This window comes from Ictalurus punctatus, chromosome 28 (genome assembly GCF_001660625.3).
Source record: "Ictalurus punctatus breed USDA103 chromosome 28, Coco_2.0, whole genome shotgun sequence".
NCBI classification, from domain to species: domain Eukaryota; kingdom Metazoa; phylum Chordata; class Actinopteri; order Siluriformes; family Ictaluridae; genus Ictalurus; species Ictalurus punctatus.
This window is the reverse complement of record NC_030443.2, coordinates 17816724-17834499: the sequence shown is the minus strand read 5'-3', so window position 1 is coordinate 17834499 and position 17776 is coordinate 17816724. Positions and strand designations below refer to the sequence as shown.

Below are 17776 nucleotides of genomic sequence, written 5' to 3'. Positions count from 1 at the left end.
ACCTGGTGCTTTAAAAAAAACAAACTATAGCCTCCTGCAGCACTACAATCATCCGACGGAGGCTTCCGAGAGTGAGCTGGAACGTAAGAAGAGAGTACATGTTAATTTACACTACACACAAAAACAGATGGGTGGATCACCAGAGGATCGACAAAGCTTCGGCGTGCTCGAGGCTCGAGCTCACGGGTTATTTAAGGGTCCCGGGACGTAGATCCGGGTGCAGATCAAACTCTCCCAGTGCCATTTATATCACCAGCAGGTCGTATGATGGATTTAGTGTAGGAAGTTCAGCGGGGCCAAAGCGTCGTTCTCCATCTGGCCAAGACAAATGTCGGATCGGCTCACTCTGAACTCAGATCCTGGAGACAAATGGATATCGTGCAAGATCTCCAGGTGTGATATAGAAAGCAAGGGGGAAACCTTACTGCTCGATCTTGCATAGTACGGGAAAAATCAATCATGCCGTAGTAACTTGATCTGGCACTGGTGGACGTCTGGAATATCGAATATTCGTGAGAAGGATGTATCACGTGCTGCGTTAACATTTTACACCTTAGACAGTCTGAACATAAAGCCTTGGAGTCATCTTTTGACCCCGTCTGATATCGATTGGATTACATAATCCGATGTTTCTTCATCCCTTTGTTTCTGTCAAGGAGGTCTGACCTGTCACCTAACCTGAAGCCTCAATTCAGACAGGACATGCAGGACATGACTTCCTGCTCCTTCAGCTTTAGTATGCTGTAATGTCAGACCCAGATGTACAGATGGTTTACTCTTTCTGCTTTACTGGACTCCAAAGCTGAAGGTGGGAACGGACCCCGAGGGCCATTCGAATCTGACACTTTCATCAGGCCGCCTCCACTGAGCAAAGAGCTCTGAAGGTCTCTGGGTTCGTGGAGGTCCACTCTCCCGACGCACTTTGGATCTCGGGGCAAACCAGTTCTTTTCCACCAGTCCACCTCCTAAAACACCAGATGGTGTCTGTGAAACAAGAGGAGCCAGTTGAGATGATTTGGGCACCTTACAATGATGTCACCTGGCACATCCCACTGGACCCAGAACCTGCTGGAGATATCACAATTGGCTTGGGAATGTCTGGAGATCTCCAGGAAGAGCTATGACTTGGCATAGATTGGTCTGGGCTGAGAGCTGAGATCTTCTCAGCCTGCCGAGATCCCCACCAAGAAAAGTTGAAAGAAAATGAATCAATGATTGAATAATTATCAACAACAATATTTAAATCGAATTAAACCATCAGCGCCTCAAATTGGCAGTGGTAAGGTGATGCAGTGCGTAGCATTCCTGCCTCGCAACTCCAGGGTCCCTTACTCCTCCTTGTTTCTGTATGGGCTTCTTTCAGGTTCTCTGGTTTCCTCTCAAAACCATGCCAGTAGGTAGACCGTTGCGTGCATGGTGTCATGTGATAGACTGATTTCCCATCCTAGGTGTACTCCCTCCTCGCGCCCAGTGTTCTACCATGGCCCTGACCAGGATAAAGCGCTTACTGAACACAAATGAAATGCTTGAGTAGTTTTCAAATAGACAAAATAATAACTCTCCCAAGCCCATTATGTCAGTGGTTTTTGTTTCCAGCAGCTTTTTGGGGGCTGAGAACCAGCCCTTTTTTGGTGGAAAACCTTACTGTACATGGTATCAGGTCCAAGCACCTTGACATGACCTTGAAATGACCTCCTTTGCTGAGGAGGTTAACCAACCTCTTGCTAACCATTGCAGTGGCCTATAATGTTTTTGAAAAGATTTTCTAGATTCCTAAGCATCCCATGCCCACATGTTTGTGTGCTTACAGTCAAACACTAAGTCATTTCTGTGAGTCGTGATACAGATACCAAAAAAAAAAAAAATGACCCCGTCAGCACCAGAAAATCTGCTTGTTCAACAAATGTGCTGGTGTGTATACAACTTCAAATGAATTTACAGAGTCGGACCATTCTATTTGTACCAAAATGACCCTTACACCAAGGACAAGGCATTGTACGCTTAGTTAGGAATTGCAAGCCTAATTTTAAGAATAAGTAAAGATTTCTAGTCTAAAAACCATTACGTTGTTTTGTTCTAGTGGCATCTCATAAATGCAGACTTTTTTTTTGGGGGGGGGAGAAATGAAGAAATAAAACTGCCAACAGTCTTGAAGTCTTGAAACATTTAAAGAGTTTGAGAGCAGGGCTTTCAAAGAAACGTTCCAAAGAAAATGACAGAAAAAAAATGGGAGAAAGTGGTGTTGTGGTGTGATTTAGAGGAAATTTCTCATGTTTTGTCAGTTTATGTTTTGTTTGAGGGGAATAGATGAAGAAATCACATTCAGACAAAGTGACTCACTCATTCATTCAGACTTTTGGCTGCAACCGATGTGGATCCTACTGTGTTATGCCAATTGGTTCTAGAAGCTCTGTGCAAACTTGTGTATGGGAATCAGACTTTAGCTCTGAAATTTTGCTTTGGGAGAACTGGGCAAATCGAAAATAATATGATTTTCACTCAGTTTGCACACTACAGAAAGCATGTATATACAGTGTGTGAGATTAAGCACATATATACTGTACAAGTTTTCAAGTAGGAATACATAATTGGTCAGAAGGTATTGATTAATGTTCTACAGCAGAGGCTTTGACAATGGTAAGGCAGATCGCAGGTTAATATCAATGCACTCATTCCAATACGTTACAAGTTCTATTTTAATAGCTCACTCAAAGGGACAGACTAACTTAATTAACCCCGCTTCTAGGGCGGCTGTGGATCAGGTGGTAGAGCGGGTTGTCCATTAATCGTAGGGTTGGCGGTTTGATTCCTGGTCCACATGACTCCACATACCGAAGTGTCCTTGGGCAAGATGCTGAACCCCAAGTTGCTCCCGATGGCAAGTTAGCACCTTGCATGGCAGCTCTGCTAGCATTGGTGTGTGTGTGTGTGGGTGAATGAGACACAGTGTAAAGCGCTTTAGATAAAAGCGCTATATAAGTGCATACCATTTACTGCAGTGTAAATCTGACAAAATGCTTTTAAACGTATTTTATTATGGGAATCTTTTTTTTTAACAGTCCGTAATAAAGCATGGGAGGGGAAAACATTGAGCATTTTTGTACAAATACAGATTTCTACCAATTGATGTTAATGTGATTATGTCACACTGAGGCTGATGGATAGCCGAGTATCTCTACAGCTCTCTCACTCAAAAGAAATAAGAATACAAAGAAATAAAAAAAAAAAATAAAAAAAGTAAAATACTATGGAGTTTCTACCACCAGAGTAACACATTTATTCAGTTCAAACCTGATACATTTTATTTAATTACACTGTGCTTGGTTTTGTCAGAAGTATTCGTTTCAGGTCCTGTAAAACACTCTGTAACGGTGCTTCCTGCTCCGACTTTTTCTCTCTTCTTTGCTTTGGTGACCGTAAGATATATGTGATACTTCAAGCCAGTTCCTCTTTAATCCAGATGCTGATAGAATTACTCCATATCCAGAGAAAGAAGACGCCTCCCGCCTCCCTCCTTTGGGCGCCTCCCGCAGCAGTGGTTCCCAACCTTTTGTTGTATGAGACCTCCATTTTCCCAGGAAAATATATTGGGGCCTCCCTTCACATTTTATGATATTATCACTTTTGTAAGCTTGCACCAAAGATGGTGTTTTCAAACAAACGGTATGTTAATTACTATAACCAGATATGCAGTGGTGGCTTAGCGGCTAAGGCTCTGGGTTACTGATCGGAAGGTCGGGGCTCAGCACTGCCAGGTTGCCACTGTTGGGCCCTTGAACAAGGCCCTTAACCCTCTCTGCTCCGGGGGCGCTGTATCATGGCTAACCCTGCGCTCTGATCCCAGCTTCCTGGGCTATGCGAAGAAAAGAATTATACTGTAATGTATACGTGACCAATAAAGACTCATTATCATTATGCACAAATAATGTTGAATAACAAATACATCAGTGGGCCATTTGTAATTTAAAAATGTAAGACGTAGCCTATAAACTTGCCCTATTTGAAATGACTGGGACCTCAATGCTTGCATGTTATTTGTGAGGCTTTATCAGTCACTGTGTGGATTGCTGCTGGCAGTGAGTAATAATTTGGCCAATGTGTGGAGAGATATTTGACAGGGCAAGACATATATCATCCTCAAGGGTCGGTCTGCCCTGTATTTGGTTTTAAGGGCTGTCATGAAAACCCAGCTTCACAAAGGTAGGTGGTGCTGAAGGGAATCAGCACCTTCATTGCAGCTGTGTGACAGACTGGGTGTTCTTCTGCAGTCTCAGAGCAGAATGATTCCAATGGGACCTAACTGAACCAGGCTCTCAGGCTGGCATCAGAGGATATTTCTATAAGCTCTTGATGGCAGAATAGCTGGGAGCTTTGCTTCAATGTTCTCAGTGAAGGAGTTTCTGTTCCACAGAAAATAAGCTGCCTGCTCCTCAGTTAGAGCTACAAAATAACTATCGAATTTCTCCAGGACCTTTGATAGATGCACTGTCGTTTGACGTTGAAGGATTTTAAAATGTAAGAGTCTGTCTGCAATAAATGCATGGGTGTGCTCAAACACGTCACTGATCCCGGCGGAGACACAGGTTTTCCACATGTGTAGTTTTCTTTCCAAAGCCTCTACTCATTCATGCTGCACCACAGTGTTTATATTTGCACCTTGCATTGCTTCGTTCAGCTTGTTCACTTCATCGAATACGTCTGCGAGGTAGCCGAGTCGAGCGAGCTGTTTGTCATTGTCGAAAAAACTCTGCAAGGTCTGGTCTCTTGTCCACTGGAAAGTCAGGCAAGTCCTCCATCAGGCTGAACAGACGCATCAGCACCTGCCCGCTGGACAGCCACCTCACATCAGTGTGCGTCAGCAGGGTATGGTAATCAGCGCCTACCTCTTCGCTCAAAAAACACCCTGGGCTTATCGCGGTATTGGGGATGAGTTGTCCGCAAATGTCTTAGTTTTAGACGGCCTCATGCATTCATTTGCAAGGACTATGGCGCAGATAATGCACTGTGGCTGGAGCAGGGACTCTTTGCTATGAGAAAATGAAATAAAACCATAGTTCAGGTAAATGGTCTGTACTTATATAGTGCTTTATCCAAAGCGCTTTACACTGTGTCTCATTCACCCACACACCAATGGTAGCAGAGCAGCTATGCAAGGCACTAACTTGCCATCTGGAGCAACTTGGGGTTCAGCGTTTCGCCCAAGGACACTTTGGCACGTGGGCCGGGAATCGAACCGCTAACCCTACGATTAGTGGACAACCCGCTCTACCACCTGAGCCACAGCCGCCCTTTTTAGACACGGAACTATTTTGATATTTCCTGCATTTTGTGTTTCTAGCATCGCTAGCACTGCGACCAGAATTGGTGGGAGCTTGCTCACCTGGGTCCAGTACATCTGGGTCATTAGTACCAGCAGCTGTCGACTCTGCCGTTTTTGTGGAGGACAATTGACAAAATTTGTCCATATTTTGGACAGCCAGGTGATTGTAGATTAAAAAAGCTAATGTAATATCAGTCTCCTTAATGCTAATTGCTCAACATCGCTTTGCTCAACACTTTTCAAAATATGACTCGACCCCCCCCCCCCCCACACACACACACAGAGCTCGCCGAGGCCCCCTTGTGGGCCAGGACGCTCCTGTTGGAAAACGATGTCCCAAAGTGCAGCCTGTGATTTGTTCCTTCTCTGCTTATGCTTTCTGAGAGGTCACCACTCATTTGCCATGAGGTTTTGATCACACTGTTAACTCCGGATCACGCGATATGCCTTTTCGGTGAAAAGAATTTCTCTGATGCTGATCTCCACCAGCTGCACAGTGCCTGTCGTTTATGTTGACAGGCCTGGCTGAGAAGTACCAGGCCCTGCAGAACCACAATGCGGAGTTCACATACATGTGTGGCTGCCATCGCGGTCCTTAAGCTGCCTAGAGAGTTCTGTTCGAGGCTTTAGAATGTTAAGCCGGCATCACGTGAAATCACGGTACTCCTGAGCTGGTGAGAGCGACGAGCAGATGTTGGATGTATGTAGATTCAATCTTTATTTGTTTTTTGTTCAGATTATAGATGTGATGATGGCATCTTGGGTCGAGTAAATGAGTTCAGCTGGGATTATGCTAGCCTTGATTTCCAAGTGAATGTGATGCAGGAGAGTGAGTGATGGATTAAATCTCTTTTTGACTGACCTGAGAATTCCTATTAGCCCAATTTCTTAGACAGTGTCACTGTTGCGTAGAGTTTTACCTTAGCAAGAAACAGGCATGAATCAGGCAAAAACTCCTAATTCCAGAGGGCAAAGTACGGGCAATGTGTCATACTTTCATAGGGGCAAATTTTCCTACCCTCAGAGTGAATGTGTTTAGGGGTTCAATGTGGTACATTTGGGGGTAAATTGTCTGACATTTGGGAGGGCTAAGTGTCATAGATATGAGGGACAACGTGTCCTACATTTTGGGCAGCAACCTCTTCTATATTTAGGGGGTGAAATGCCCTACATTTGGGGGTTGAATTTGCCCTAGGTTTAGGGGGTGAAGTGTGCTTTTGTATGGTTGAAATGTCCTATATTTGTGGGTTTAAGTGTCCTATATTTGAGGTTAAAGATCCTACCATCAAAGGGTAAAGTGTGGATGAAAGGTCCTACTTTTAGGGGCTGTCATGTCCTATATTTGGGAATTGAAGTGTCCTACTTTCAGGGGGGTGAGGTCTCCTCTTGGAAGGAAAGTGTCTCTAGGGTATAATTTCCTACATTCAGAGGGTGCCATGTCTTACTTTTGGGTTTGGGGTTAGGACCCCTACCTTCAGAGGGTAAAGAGTGTTTGACATGTCCTACCTTTGAGGGGGTGTAAAGTGTACTCTAAGAGGGAAAGTGTTTAAGGGGTGAAATTTTCTATCTTCAGAGGGTGGAGTGCCCTACATTGAGGTGGCAAAGTGTCCTACTTTTGGGAACTAAGTGGGATACTGTGTTTTTTTTTTGTTGTTGTTGTTTGTTTTAAATTATACTTATTTATTTTACTTACAGTTTCAACTGTATGTTGCCTTTCCTAATCTGTACATTATCCGTTTATTATTTAGATTTGGATTAGTTTGCTTTGTGCAGAAGTTTGACAGTTTTTAAAACTTTGCTGTCAAAAAGTTACCAGTACGATGTAGCTACCTACACAGCAACTAACAATTTTGCCCTTATACCTTAACTCCTAAACGTTTACCTCTAATCCCTAAATCCTATACTTTAAACCCTAAACCCTAACTCCTAACCTTTAACCTCTAATCCCTAAGTCCTACACCGTAAACCCTAAACCCTAACCCATAAAACTGTTTTTGTCCCTGTCAATAACTAAAACTCCTATATGCCCAGCGTCCTGGAGAAATAGTATTTCATTTTGCTCTATAGATCTATGGATGGGATAAAAAATAACAATCTCAGAGGAGAGAAAATAATCTCTATGTTTCTCATATAACTGTTTTGAGTAGCTTATAATTCCTTTGGCAAAAAGCAAAGCAGCCGAAAGCACGCCAATGAAGAAATCTTTGAATTGATTTAAATTAAATCGAGAATATGGAGAAAAAGAGAAACTTAAGACAGAAGAGATGAAGGAGGCAAGCTGTTTTTTTGGCCCATTGGTGTGGTTCTGTCCTCCAACTTCTACTGCTCCTCTGTAGAGAATCGAGGTTTTGTAAGTTTGTCAAAAACGATGCTGGAATCAGCGTTGCGTCAGTCCGTGGTGGAGTGGAGGAATCCTGGATTCACTGGGGAAATAAAAACCCACACTCGGAATTTCACTCGTCCAGCGCTCCTGGTCGCCAGAAACCATGTGTCTTATTGTTCAATAGCATTGTTACGGAAACAGTGGCATGCCAAAAATATGTACTTACCTCTTTTATAACCTTCCAGCACTTCCACAACGTCTGAGGATTAACGTTCAATATCGGAATGTACGATTAGGAAATCAATTTGTACGTTCTGGAAGAAACGTGCAAAATATGTTTGTGGAAAGGAAGAGAAAGAGAGAGAGAGGGGGAACTTGTAGTTGCAAAATGAATAAATGAATAACCTAATGAAATATCTTGTATATAGACACTGTGTACAGCCAAGGCAACTCATATACTGTGTGAGAAAATGTTTTGGTGAAGAATAATAATAATAATAATAATAATAATAATAATAATAATAATAATAATAATAATAATAATAAAAAGGACCGGTACCTGTTGTAAAAGCTATTCAAAAGAAGGCAATGCATCATGTGGACAAAACCAGGCTTTTTAAAAGGAATGGATAGATTTGTATAAAGTGTATTTGTATAAACTTCTATAAGTATTCACCCCCTTAAACTTTCCCACATTTTGTTGATTTACAACCTGAAATAAAATGGAGATAATACGCTCTTAAGAGTATCAGTCAGTTTTTGGCTATAAAAAAAAAAAAAAAAAACATACCCGACTTTGAACCTCGTGAACTTCAGAGCAACATTAAATAAATTATTAAAACATGGAAAGGATACGGCACAACCGTGACCCCATCCACCAAAAGTCAGTGACAGTGTGACAAACCAAGCATGACTCCTTGAAGCAGCTGGATGGATCCACAGCTCAGATAGAAGATGCTGGATATTCACAGGACATGTTCCACAAATTGTTGTTTTCAATTAGTAAATCTCTATTCCACATTCGTACACATTCTTACCAAATAACCCTGAACATCGTCTTTAAATTGTGATCTACACAGCCAAGCTCGTAAAGCTTGATTTGGGAAAAAATTCATTTGTAATATCGTTCCACTTTAGCGTAATTTCTTTGGATTTTTCCCTCTACTAAGAAAAAAAAAAAAAAGGAAAAGAAAGAAATGGCTCGTTTTAATAGAACATAGAAGTTAATATGGCTTTGTTGAAAGATTGCAGTTGAGCGCAGCTGGCGCATTACTGCTGAAAGATTTAAGGTTTGTCGACTCGCTTTTATCCTTCTTTCCTCTTTAACATCTCTGGATTATGTGATAATTCTGACCGAGACCCTGAAAGACACCAGACGACTGGCCTGCCCTGCCCTCTTCCCAGTCACGGACCAACCCGATGATTTATTCTGATTATCAAAACACACAAAGATATTATTTCAATCCAGACCACATTCAGAAACATAAACCTTCAAACTAAATTATTTGTCTCCTGCCTCCCATTCCACCTTTTACCCCTACTAACTCACACACACTCCCTCGGCTTCTTTTCGAAGTTTTTGGGTTTGTCTTTCTCCCTTCGGCATGGCCCCTCTCTCGCTCTCTGCACGGAGCTGTCAGGAAGCTGCCAGGTTCTGGCTCTGCGGCCGCATTCCGCACATTCTTGTGCCAGTGTCGTATCGCGTTCGGCCTGGAGCGCCTCTTGACCCCTCCATCGCTGTTAATCTCATGAGAATAAGAGCTTCGGATACTCTACGAAAACAAGCACGACTTGTGGGGTTGATTTGGTGTGATCGTACTTTTACTTGTAATGTTTTCATTGCCTGCGCTAAGCTAACTCCACAGAAGGAGGAAAGAAGTAATAAAAGTGTCACTTAGATCATCACGGACGAACACGTGTGACTCTGTGGCCTCAGACGTTCTGTAAACTCCCAACACTTTTGCAGCACAATTAACATTTAACACGAACCAGGCAGCCCCGAGCTCCCGGGCGCGCGGGTGCAAAGAAACCAAACAAACGAGACGTAACAGTAGATATGTTCCATAAATTCTCCCGTGAGCCCCCGCGGTCTTCAGGCCAAGGCCACACGGATGGTAGAATCACAGCAGCCGTGTGTTTACGCAAGTCCGAAGAGCAGTCGGCCTGGACTACATCAAAAACAGAGGGACTTTTTTTTTTATTTTTCTTTCTGCCAAGACTATGTGGCTTCTGTCAGAGATCCATCTCCCATGTAAATCCTCCTTCAACAGAAACGTACAGAGAGGGAAGTGTGAACTGACAGTGTACTGATTTAGCAGAAACAGGACCTCACAGTTGCAAATCCTGGGGGATTTTTATGAGCCAACAAGTAGGAAGAGTTAAGGTTGCATGCATTTAGCTTTGCTTATGGCTGCATTTATAGGAAATTTAACGAGATGGTATTTTATTAAAACTGGGTACCTCGGCATTCATTTAAATTTATTAATGAAAACGGAGAAAAAGCTTTCAAAATCAGCTAGCTTGGAGTGAATATGAAAGAAAACCTTCTTTTTGTTGTCGTTGTTTTTTGATGTTAACAGATAAAATCCAGTACAAAAAGCTACAAATGCTCACCTGGTTAGCAGTTAGCAACCGAGTGGCTAGCTACAGTAGTAGCAAGCTTATTTAACCAACTAACTTTGTTAGCTAGCTAGTGTCTAGACAAATAACGTCTCCTTACGGAAAACTTCCGCAAGGAACCGTTATCAACACAAGGAGAATCTCGAGAAGGTATGAAGTATGAATACTCATACTGTGTCGAATTCATGGAAAATGTCAGTGATTCGACCGGACCCTTAAAAAAATGGGTGCAAAGGATTTAAAAGATTTTCTTCCAGTGGCCTTGACATCACGTTTTCGCAAAGTGCATTGGAAAAAAGTCATAAAGCGTGAACTTCACTTAATGGTTTCTGAGCGTTTAGATCCATTGTGATTTGCTTATTAATCTCAAAGATGGACAGAGGATGCCTCACTTATTCATTATGGTAGACACAATTATTAGTCACTTAGAACAACCTAAAACGTATGCCCGAATCTCATTTATTGATTATACCTCAGTGTTTAACACGGTTCAGATTAATCTCGTGTTGAGATGTCTTCTAGAGCTTGGTGTATTGTGTAAGTGGGGCTTTAATTCTTTGGATTAAGGACTTTTTAACGGATCGCCCGCAGAAAATTTTATCGGGTGGAACAATGGTCGGAATTAATAACGGTCTTGAACACAGGGGCACCTCAGGGCTGTGTGTTATCACCACTGGTATTTTCAATTCATACAAATACAGTCCAACTAAACAGCAGGGACTTAAACCGATTTAAATATGCAGATGACATGGCCCTAGTCGGACTTTTAAACGAGAACTTACTAGACAGAGAGCACGTACGTTTAATCTCGTTTAAGTGAAAGTGTCATAACTTGTACGTTCGCCTCACACCTCCAGGGTCGGGGGTTCGATTCCCACTGTGGCCCTGTGTTTGCGGAGTTTGCATGTTCTCCTCGTGCTGCGGGGGGTTTCCTCCAGGTACTCCGGTTTCCCGGTAGGCTGATTGGCGTGTCTAAAGTGTCCGTAGTGTATGAATGGGTGTGTGAGTGTGTATGTGCCCTGCGATGGATTGGCACCCTGACCAAGGTGTACCCCGCCTTGTGCCCCATGCTCCCTGGGATAGGCTCCAGGTTCCCCGTGACCCTGAAAATGATAAAGCTGTATAAATGATGGATGGATGGATGGAAGAGATCTATAAAGGGAGAGTACACAGGAAGGCAGGGTCAATTATACTTGATACAGCACACCCAATTAATAGTAAATTCCAATTAGTCCCATCGGGACAACGTTACAGAATACCAAAGGTCAGGAAAGCAAGATACAAAAAAATCCTTTGTGGTACGTGCAATAAGTACCCTCAACAGCTGATCTACTGGGATATGAATTCATACTAGCGCAAGCATTTTTTAAGGTTTTTATCATATTATTTTTAATGAAGTACATTGTGGCGAGATGCTATGACGATGAAAACGATGTTTTCTTATACGTTGTTATTTTTGTGAATTTATGTGGAGTCTGTTCTTTTTGCGTACAAGTGGCGAGACGGAAAGACCAATTTTCAGTTACGACTGAACAATAAAGGAAAGGGAAGCACAGTAAAGGTATGCTCGATCTCTCGCTTTGGCCTTCTGTAACCCCTTCGCCGATTTTACACTGAGTATAACTCATGGCGTCTCGTATTCACCGCTGGCTTCACGGGGAGTGTGGCTGAAATATCGTCTCGTATAGAACATGAGATATTTGGTTTTCTTGGAAAAAAAGGAAACTATGCATGAATTCAAGGCATTCTATCATTCAATTGAGTCAGCATGGGTCGCGTTGCGGTCTGACGCGAGGCTGCCGTTCCATTGTTTTCTATTTAATTAATGTCAAGTCTGTAAAACGTACAAAAGTCCGTGAGATGTGGTGGCCCCAGAGAGAACCCTAACAGTTTTGGGACCTTAGGAAAAGAGATCTTGGCTCGGCATTCCTGAGGTGTCGGTATGCGTGCGGGAAGCTTTCTTTAAATACAGACTGCCTTCTGGGAAAGTGCGTATATCATTCATTCGTTCAGACCCTTCATGTGTGTTTTTTTTTTTCTTTCGTTTTCTCTAGACCTCCCCTTCGGCAGCCCATTTTTAACTGCTCCCAGGTTTCGTACAACCCAGGCACGTCACGCCATATCGATATGTATTTTGGCACGCGTTAGAAAAACGTCGATACGTGTCTGCTACCTACTAAGAGTGGAAAGTTGTTCAAATCAAGATGTTTTCACTGCTCGCTTCTTTTGGAAAAATCCCTCCACCTCTTGGGTAGTGCTGGGAAATGTTTTGTCAGCGTATCATAATTTCTCCGTACGCAGTCGGGAGATGGCGTGTGGTCGGCTCCTGTTTACAACAAATACAGATACAGTAATATAACAAGAAATAAATATGTGGTGTCTCTGTGTACACGCATGTGATTAGTTGAGTCAACTGCATTTGTGGTGAGCTCACAACAACACAATTAACAAGGTTTTAATGTTTTTCAGTTTCTCAGGGTTGGTTTTGTGGCATTGTTGCTCACATTCTTTGGTTCTTTTTTCTTTCTTGCTCTTTCTTTCTCTCTCTCTCTCTCTCTCTCTCTCTCGATCTCTCTCTCTCTCTCTCACTGTCTCTCACTATTTTGCAGGCGAGGTACTGAGTCTGGTGGATGACTTGTTCTCCGGATTGGGTTCTTCATGTGTGGTCCCTGGAAAGAAAAGTGGAGAACATCCTCATTCCGTTATCTACTCCCTCATCTTTAAGTGCCTGGAACCTGATAGCCTCTATAAGTAAGTCCTTGATATGTAATTCCTCCAGTCCACGTTAAAAGAAAGCTTATTTTCACAGGATAAACTTGGCAACATTTGGAAAAACATAACCGTTTGCGCCTTTTAGTCCGACGGTCACCGGCCCTCTTCCTTGAGATATACCTTCCTGCAGGTTTCATCTCCACACAAACTCTAACAGACCTGTCTTAGTTGATTAAGACCTTCTTAATGCAATGATTAGAACGTCAGCTGGGCACGATTATAGTGTAGCTGGAGCTTCAGGAAGGTTTTCAGGACGGTAGATCTCCAGGAACAGGGTTGGTGACCACTGGTTTAGTCCAACGTCACTTCCTCTGAGGCAACACAAATATACAACAACTATAGTGGCATCCATGAAACAGATTTTCCACTTTAATTTTACTAGCCATTGCATGCTGCTGTGCAGAAAAAAATCCCTTCATTTATTCATTCATCTTCAATGAGTACTTTTATTGCGGTTGATCAGGAGTCGATCCCACGGGGACACTGGGTGTGAGGCAGCAATGCACCTTGAATGGATCACCAGTCAATCACAGTGTCTAACAAGGGAATGTCTTGAATTATGCGTATGTTTAAGGGAATTGCTGCTGCAAATATATGACCGAATTTCCGTTTATGAATTAGCATTACAATTTGAATAATATATTGGAAATTGTTCCATAGTATTGATTTGCAGGGCCCGGTCTCTCTAAGGTGACAAGTCGATCCAAACTATTGCAGCGAAAATAACCGCCACCTTCCTTTAGCATAACGTATCCATCATTCTGTAAACATACAGTACCTACAGTGCGTTTTAGAATTGTAACAACTGCCTACCATTCTACAGTGCGATTTGAGATAACTGACCATTGTCTCCAGGTTTTTGGGAGGTGGAAGGAAACCAGAGAACACAGAGGAAAGCCATAGGGACACTGGGAGAACCATGCAAATCTGTGCAGTCAGCTCAGACAGCAGTACCCGAGCTCAGGATAGAACCGGAGACGCTGGAGCTGTAAGGCAGCGAGGGTACCATCTGTGTCTGCATGAACTCAGTCGAAAGTGGTCAAAATCAAATCCGTGCACTTCACCACATTAGTATTAAGTTTTAGTGAAGAACTTTGCCAAACCCCCTTTTGACTGATGAGCAGTGCCAAGCTAGCCACGAACTAGCATGAAGTTTGCGTAATTGTTACGTATTTAGACATTCTTGCATGACTAGAATGAAGTGATGGTATACAGGCTTCGCAAAGGCACAGCGAGAAGCCATGAAAAAACAGAATTCTACAAAATGAAAGAAAAGACAGAGTCTGTTATGTCTGCGTCTCTCTGTCCTAAGCAAGTGTGACTCTGCAAAATATTTGCTCTGGTGCGTGTGACGGCCACATCCTGTTTGGAGTGTTTTCGCTCATGGCAGCCATGTTATTTGTTTGGAGCAGAGCTTTTCTTCCTCTCCCTCCGTCAGCATGGAGAAGTGCAGCTGGCTTTTATTAACACGAACATACTGTGGTCTCAGCAGCGCCGGCTTTTGCGATGGGGAATAACACGGTCACGGTGAATTAGACAGATCAGAGCAGGGATGGATGTCGATCCAGGAAGTCGGAGACACTGATGGGGCCTGTTGGCTCGGCCCGCTGTGTGAAAATGCAAGCATCTCGCTTTTGTGTTGCTAATGTGACTTTTAGGATCGACAGCTCTTTGGCTGTTTTCACGCAGACGATGCTGAGGGAAGGATGCATTGCCTGTACTCGTTATCACTCGAACACCTGATCTGCAGATATGATTGATGGTTTTGGGGGTCTTGAGTGTGCGAGATCCTGCTACATGGTCAGTAAAAAGAGGTTTAATTCAAACCTGATGACCTATTATCATTTATAGCTCATTTAGCACTAAAGATGGTGACAGAATGCACTCATTTAGTCCTAAAATAAGAGGCCAAGTATGATGTAAACACTCCAGCTAGTTAGAAATCACGCAATTCCTCCGCTTGACTGAAATAATAGAGTTACACACTTACAAAATAGAGAAAATACAAAGGGGTTTAGTATCAGCAGTGCTGCTTCAAGGAATAAAGGCCATGCTAGCATTCTGGCGTTTTATTGCTAACACTATGGTTAGGTGTACTTCAAACCTGCTAGCTATTTGAAAACATTTGAATACAGTGGCTCTTTACCGTACCACAAGTATTAATCTCCTGTTAAATGTTGTGTTCCTAAGGAAAAAATGTAACGCTACAAGATCATAACATTGGTTGCCTGCTAATTAGCAAACAGTTTGTTAGCTACCGTCCCAAATTCGAATAGTTTATAAACACTATTAAAGAACTAAATGTAGCTGCAAGATCATAACAGGATTGCCTGCTCGTTAGCATCAAGCCTGCTAGCTTTCTTCCATTCCATCCAGATTGTATCAGTTTGTAAGATTATAGCGCAACTTAATATACCTCGAAGAATATAGCATGATTTCTGCTAGTTAGCTTTCAGCATGCTAACAACCAGCTTGTTAGATACCGCTACATTTGAATTGTTTATACGATTATTAAAGAACTTAATGTAGCTACAAGATCAGTTCCTGCTAGCTAGCAATGAGCCTGCTAGTTATAAAAGAACTCTGCATAACTACAAGATCATCACATGATTGCCTGCTAGGTAGCATCCAGATTGTCAGCTACAATCTTTTATATTTTACTAGTCTACGATTACACAGGCTCGCTAATGACCCTCCAGCGATGATTAAATGATAGTTATGTGGAATAAACAAGTTAGCACCTGTTAGCAGAGAAACCGCTAAACACAAGGTTAAATGATACGAATAGCAGTGTGTTATAATACAGCTTGTTTTCGTTCTTTTTTCTTTCTTTCTACAACCATCAAATACGCACGTGTCCAACAAGTGGATTTCGTTGATTTATTTTGTGTCGATTATCATAATCTGTTCACTCTTCTTATGTGAGAAACTAGACAGATCATAATTTAGCCTTTGAAAGCTGTTAAAATGACATCTGGATTACAGGATGTACTTTTGAATGGTTTGACCCTATTGCATGTCACTTTTAGCCATCCAGTTAAATCACCCCTACCTCTTCCTAAAAAAAAAAAAATAATCCCTAAACAAAATACCAAGAAAGCAAATGGATAGTCAAGAACACGCTGTACTAATTTCTGAGCGTTTTCAATTGCTGTGTGGTTTTCTGTTTTATTTCCACCTCAGAGCTCTTCGGGGCCTTTAGTTTTGTTTTTTTTTCACCTTTCTCAATGCTGGACGTTGAGCATAACTGATGAAGGAAAGTTCATGAACCTTTTGTAGAATCAGTGGATTTTCTGACGCATTTGTTCTAGCTTAGCATGAAAGACGTGTACTCAGGGCTGCAATTCATATCTTGGGAAAACCGATCCCCATTGATTCTTTGGATGGTTTCTGGAGCTTTTACAATTGCGCAATCCGAAAGGTCAAAGGAAGCCATAGTGAAACTTGGAATGCTTACCGACGTGAATTGTTGAGAGATATGCAAGGATGCACTGTACCAGTCTGTAGCGGTGCTATCGGTGACGAGCCAGCACCCCCAGACTCTCCGTCCTTCGATAAGATCTCCATTTGCGTAAAGAGTTACGTCGTCCAGAACACTTATCCTGCTCGACGGCACATTTTCTAATCAGTAGAAGATAGCATTACTACTGGTTTCTCATTCAAACAGATACATTTTCTGTTCATGCTCAAGAAAATAGCAGGGTTTTTTTTTTTTTTTTTTACTCAATGAAAATCCTTGTGAAATGAGCGGAAAAAGATCTTCTTATCGTCCAAAAGAACATAAAATATGGCAGTTACGATGTTGATTTGGCCATTTCCAGAGGAACCAATGTAGCCTTGTGTTCATCATTGAATTTTTGATACAACTTAGCAGACGTAAATAGATATTCCATGTAGAGAAGAGATAAATTCAATCTCCTGGCATTGTAAAAACATGATAAACCAGGCGTGACCCATGCCGTGGCCTGAGTTATGAGGTGTTGCATAAAGCGTGCACTCCAAACATGCACATTAAAACCTGGAAGTTTGATCCAAACACAAAGAATGTTTAATGGAAAACTAATAAAGTTTTGTCAAATTACATTTCACACACACAGGATTCGAAAACAGTGTGTTCTTATTAAACGAAAGCAGATGAAAGATGATGATCAAGTGTTTTTTAGAGAAAAAAAAACCCCAATTAAACTCTGTGTTAGAAGTGTAGGTGGGTGATCCCATGATAATCACTCACTCCTTTGACTGAATAACTTCAGTAAATCGAACAAGAATCACTGTATGTGTCGTATTTACGTTTTTATTATTTTACGTTTAATCGTTTTATTCAATTTCCTTAGTATTAATTACTTGAATGCTACCGATAGGCCTACCTGAGAAAACGTATCGTAGTCATATCATCCGCCCCTAAACATTAGCACGATATAGTACAATACAACGACAGAACAGGTTTATTTGTATTTTCATACACTTGTAATATAATAAAAGTTCTACATACACCTCTATGTTCCTGTTTTTCTTTGAAACCATTTTTTTGATAGGAAACTAGTTGAGGTGCTGATGACATGAAATAAAAATATTAAATGGCAATAGCAAGATGTAATAGTGTTTTTTTCTTTTCTTTTTTCAATTGAATGACTTTCTGGACTCGGAAAACGAGCATCTCCAAAACGGCAGGTACGCAGTGGGTAGCACCTACCAAAAGTGGTTCAAGGAAGGACAACTGGTGAACCAGCAAACAGGGTCAT

General features: G+C 42.0%; 1 protein-coding gene across 2 annotated transcripts in view; it reads left to right on the top strand.

The window, feature by feature from the left end:
• The window catches only part of LOC108260352 (astrotactin-2), a 345742-nt gene that overhangs the window by 311884 nt on the left and 16082 nt on the right, over positions 1 to 17776 (top strand). For both annotated transcript variants that reach the window (XM_017460589.3, XM_053676996.1), the window contains exon 20: positions 12872 to 13013. In XM_017460589.3, the coding sequence (XP_017316078.1) occupies positions 12872 to 13013 (142 nt within the window). The remainder of the gene's footprint in view (positions 1 to 12871; positions 13014 to 17776) is intronic.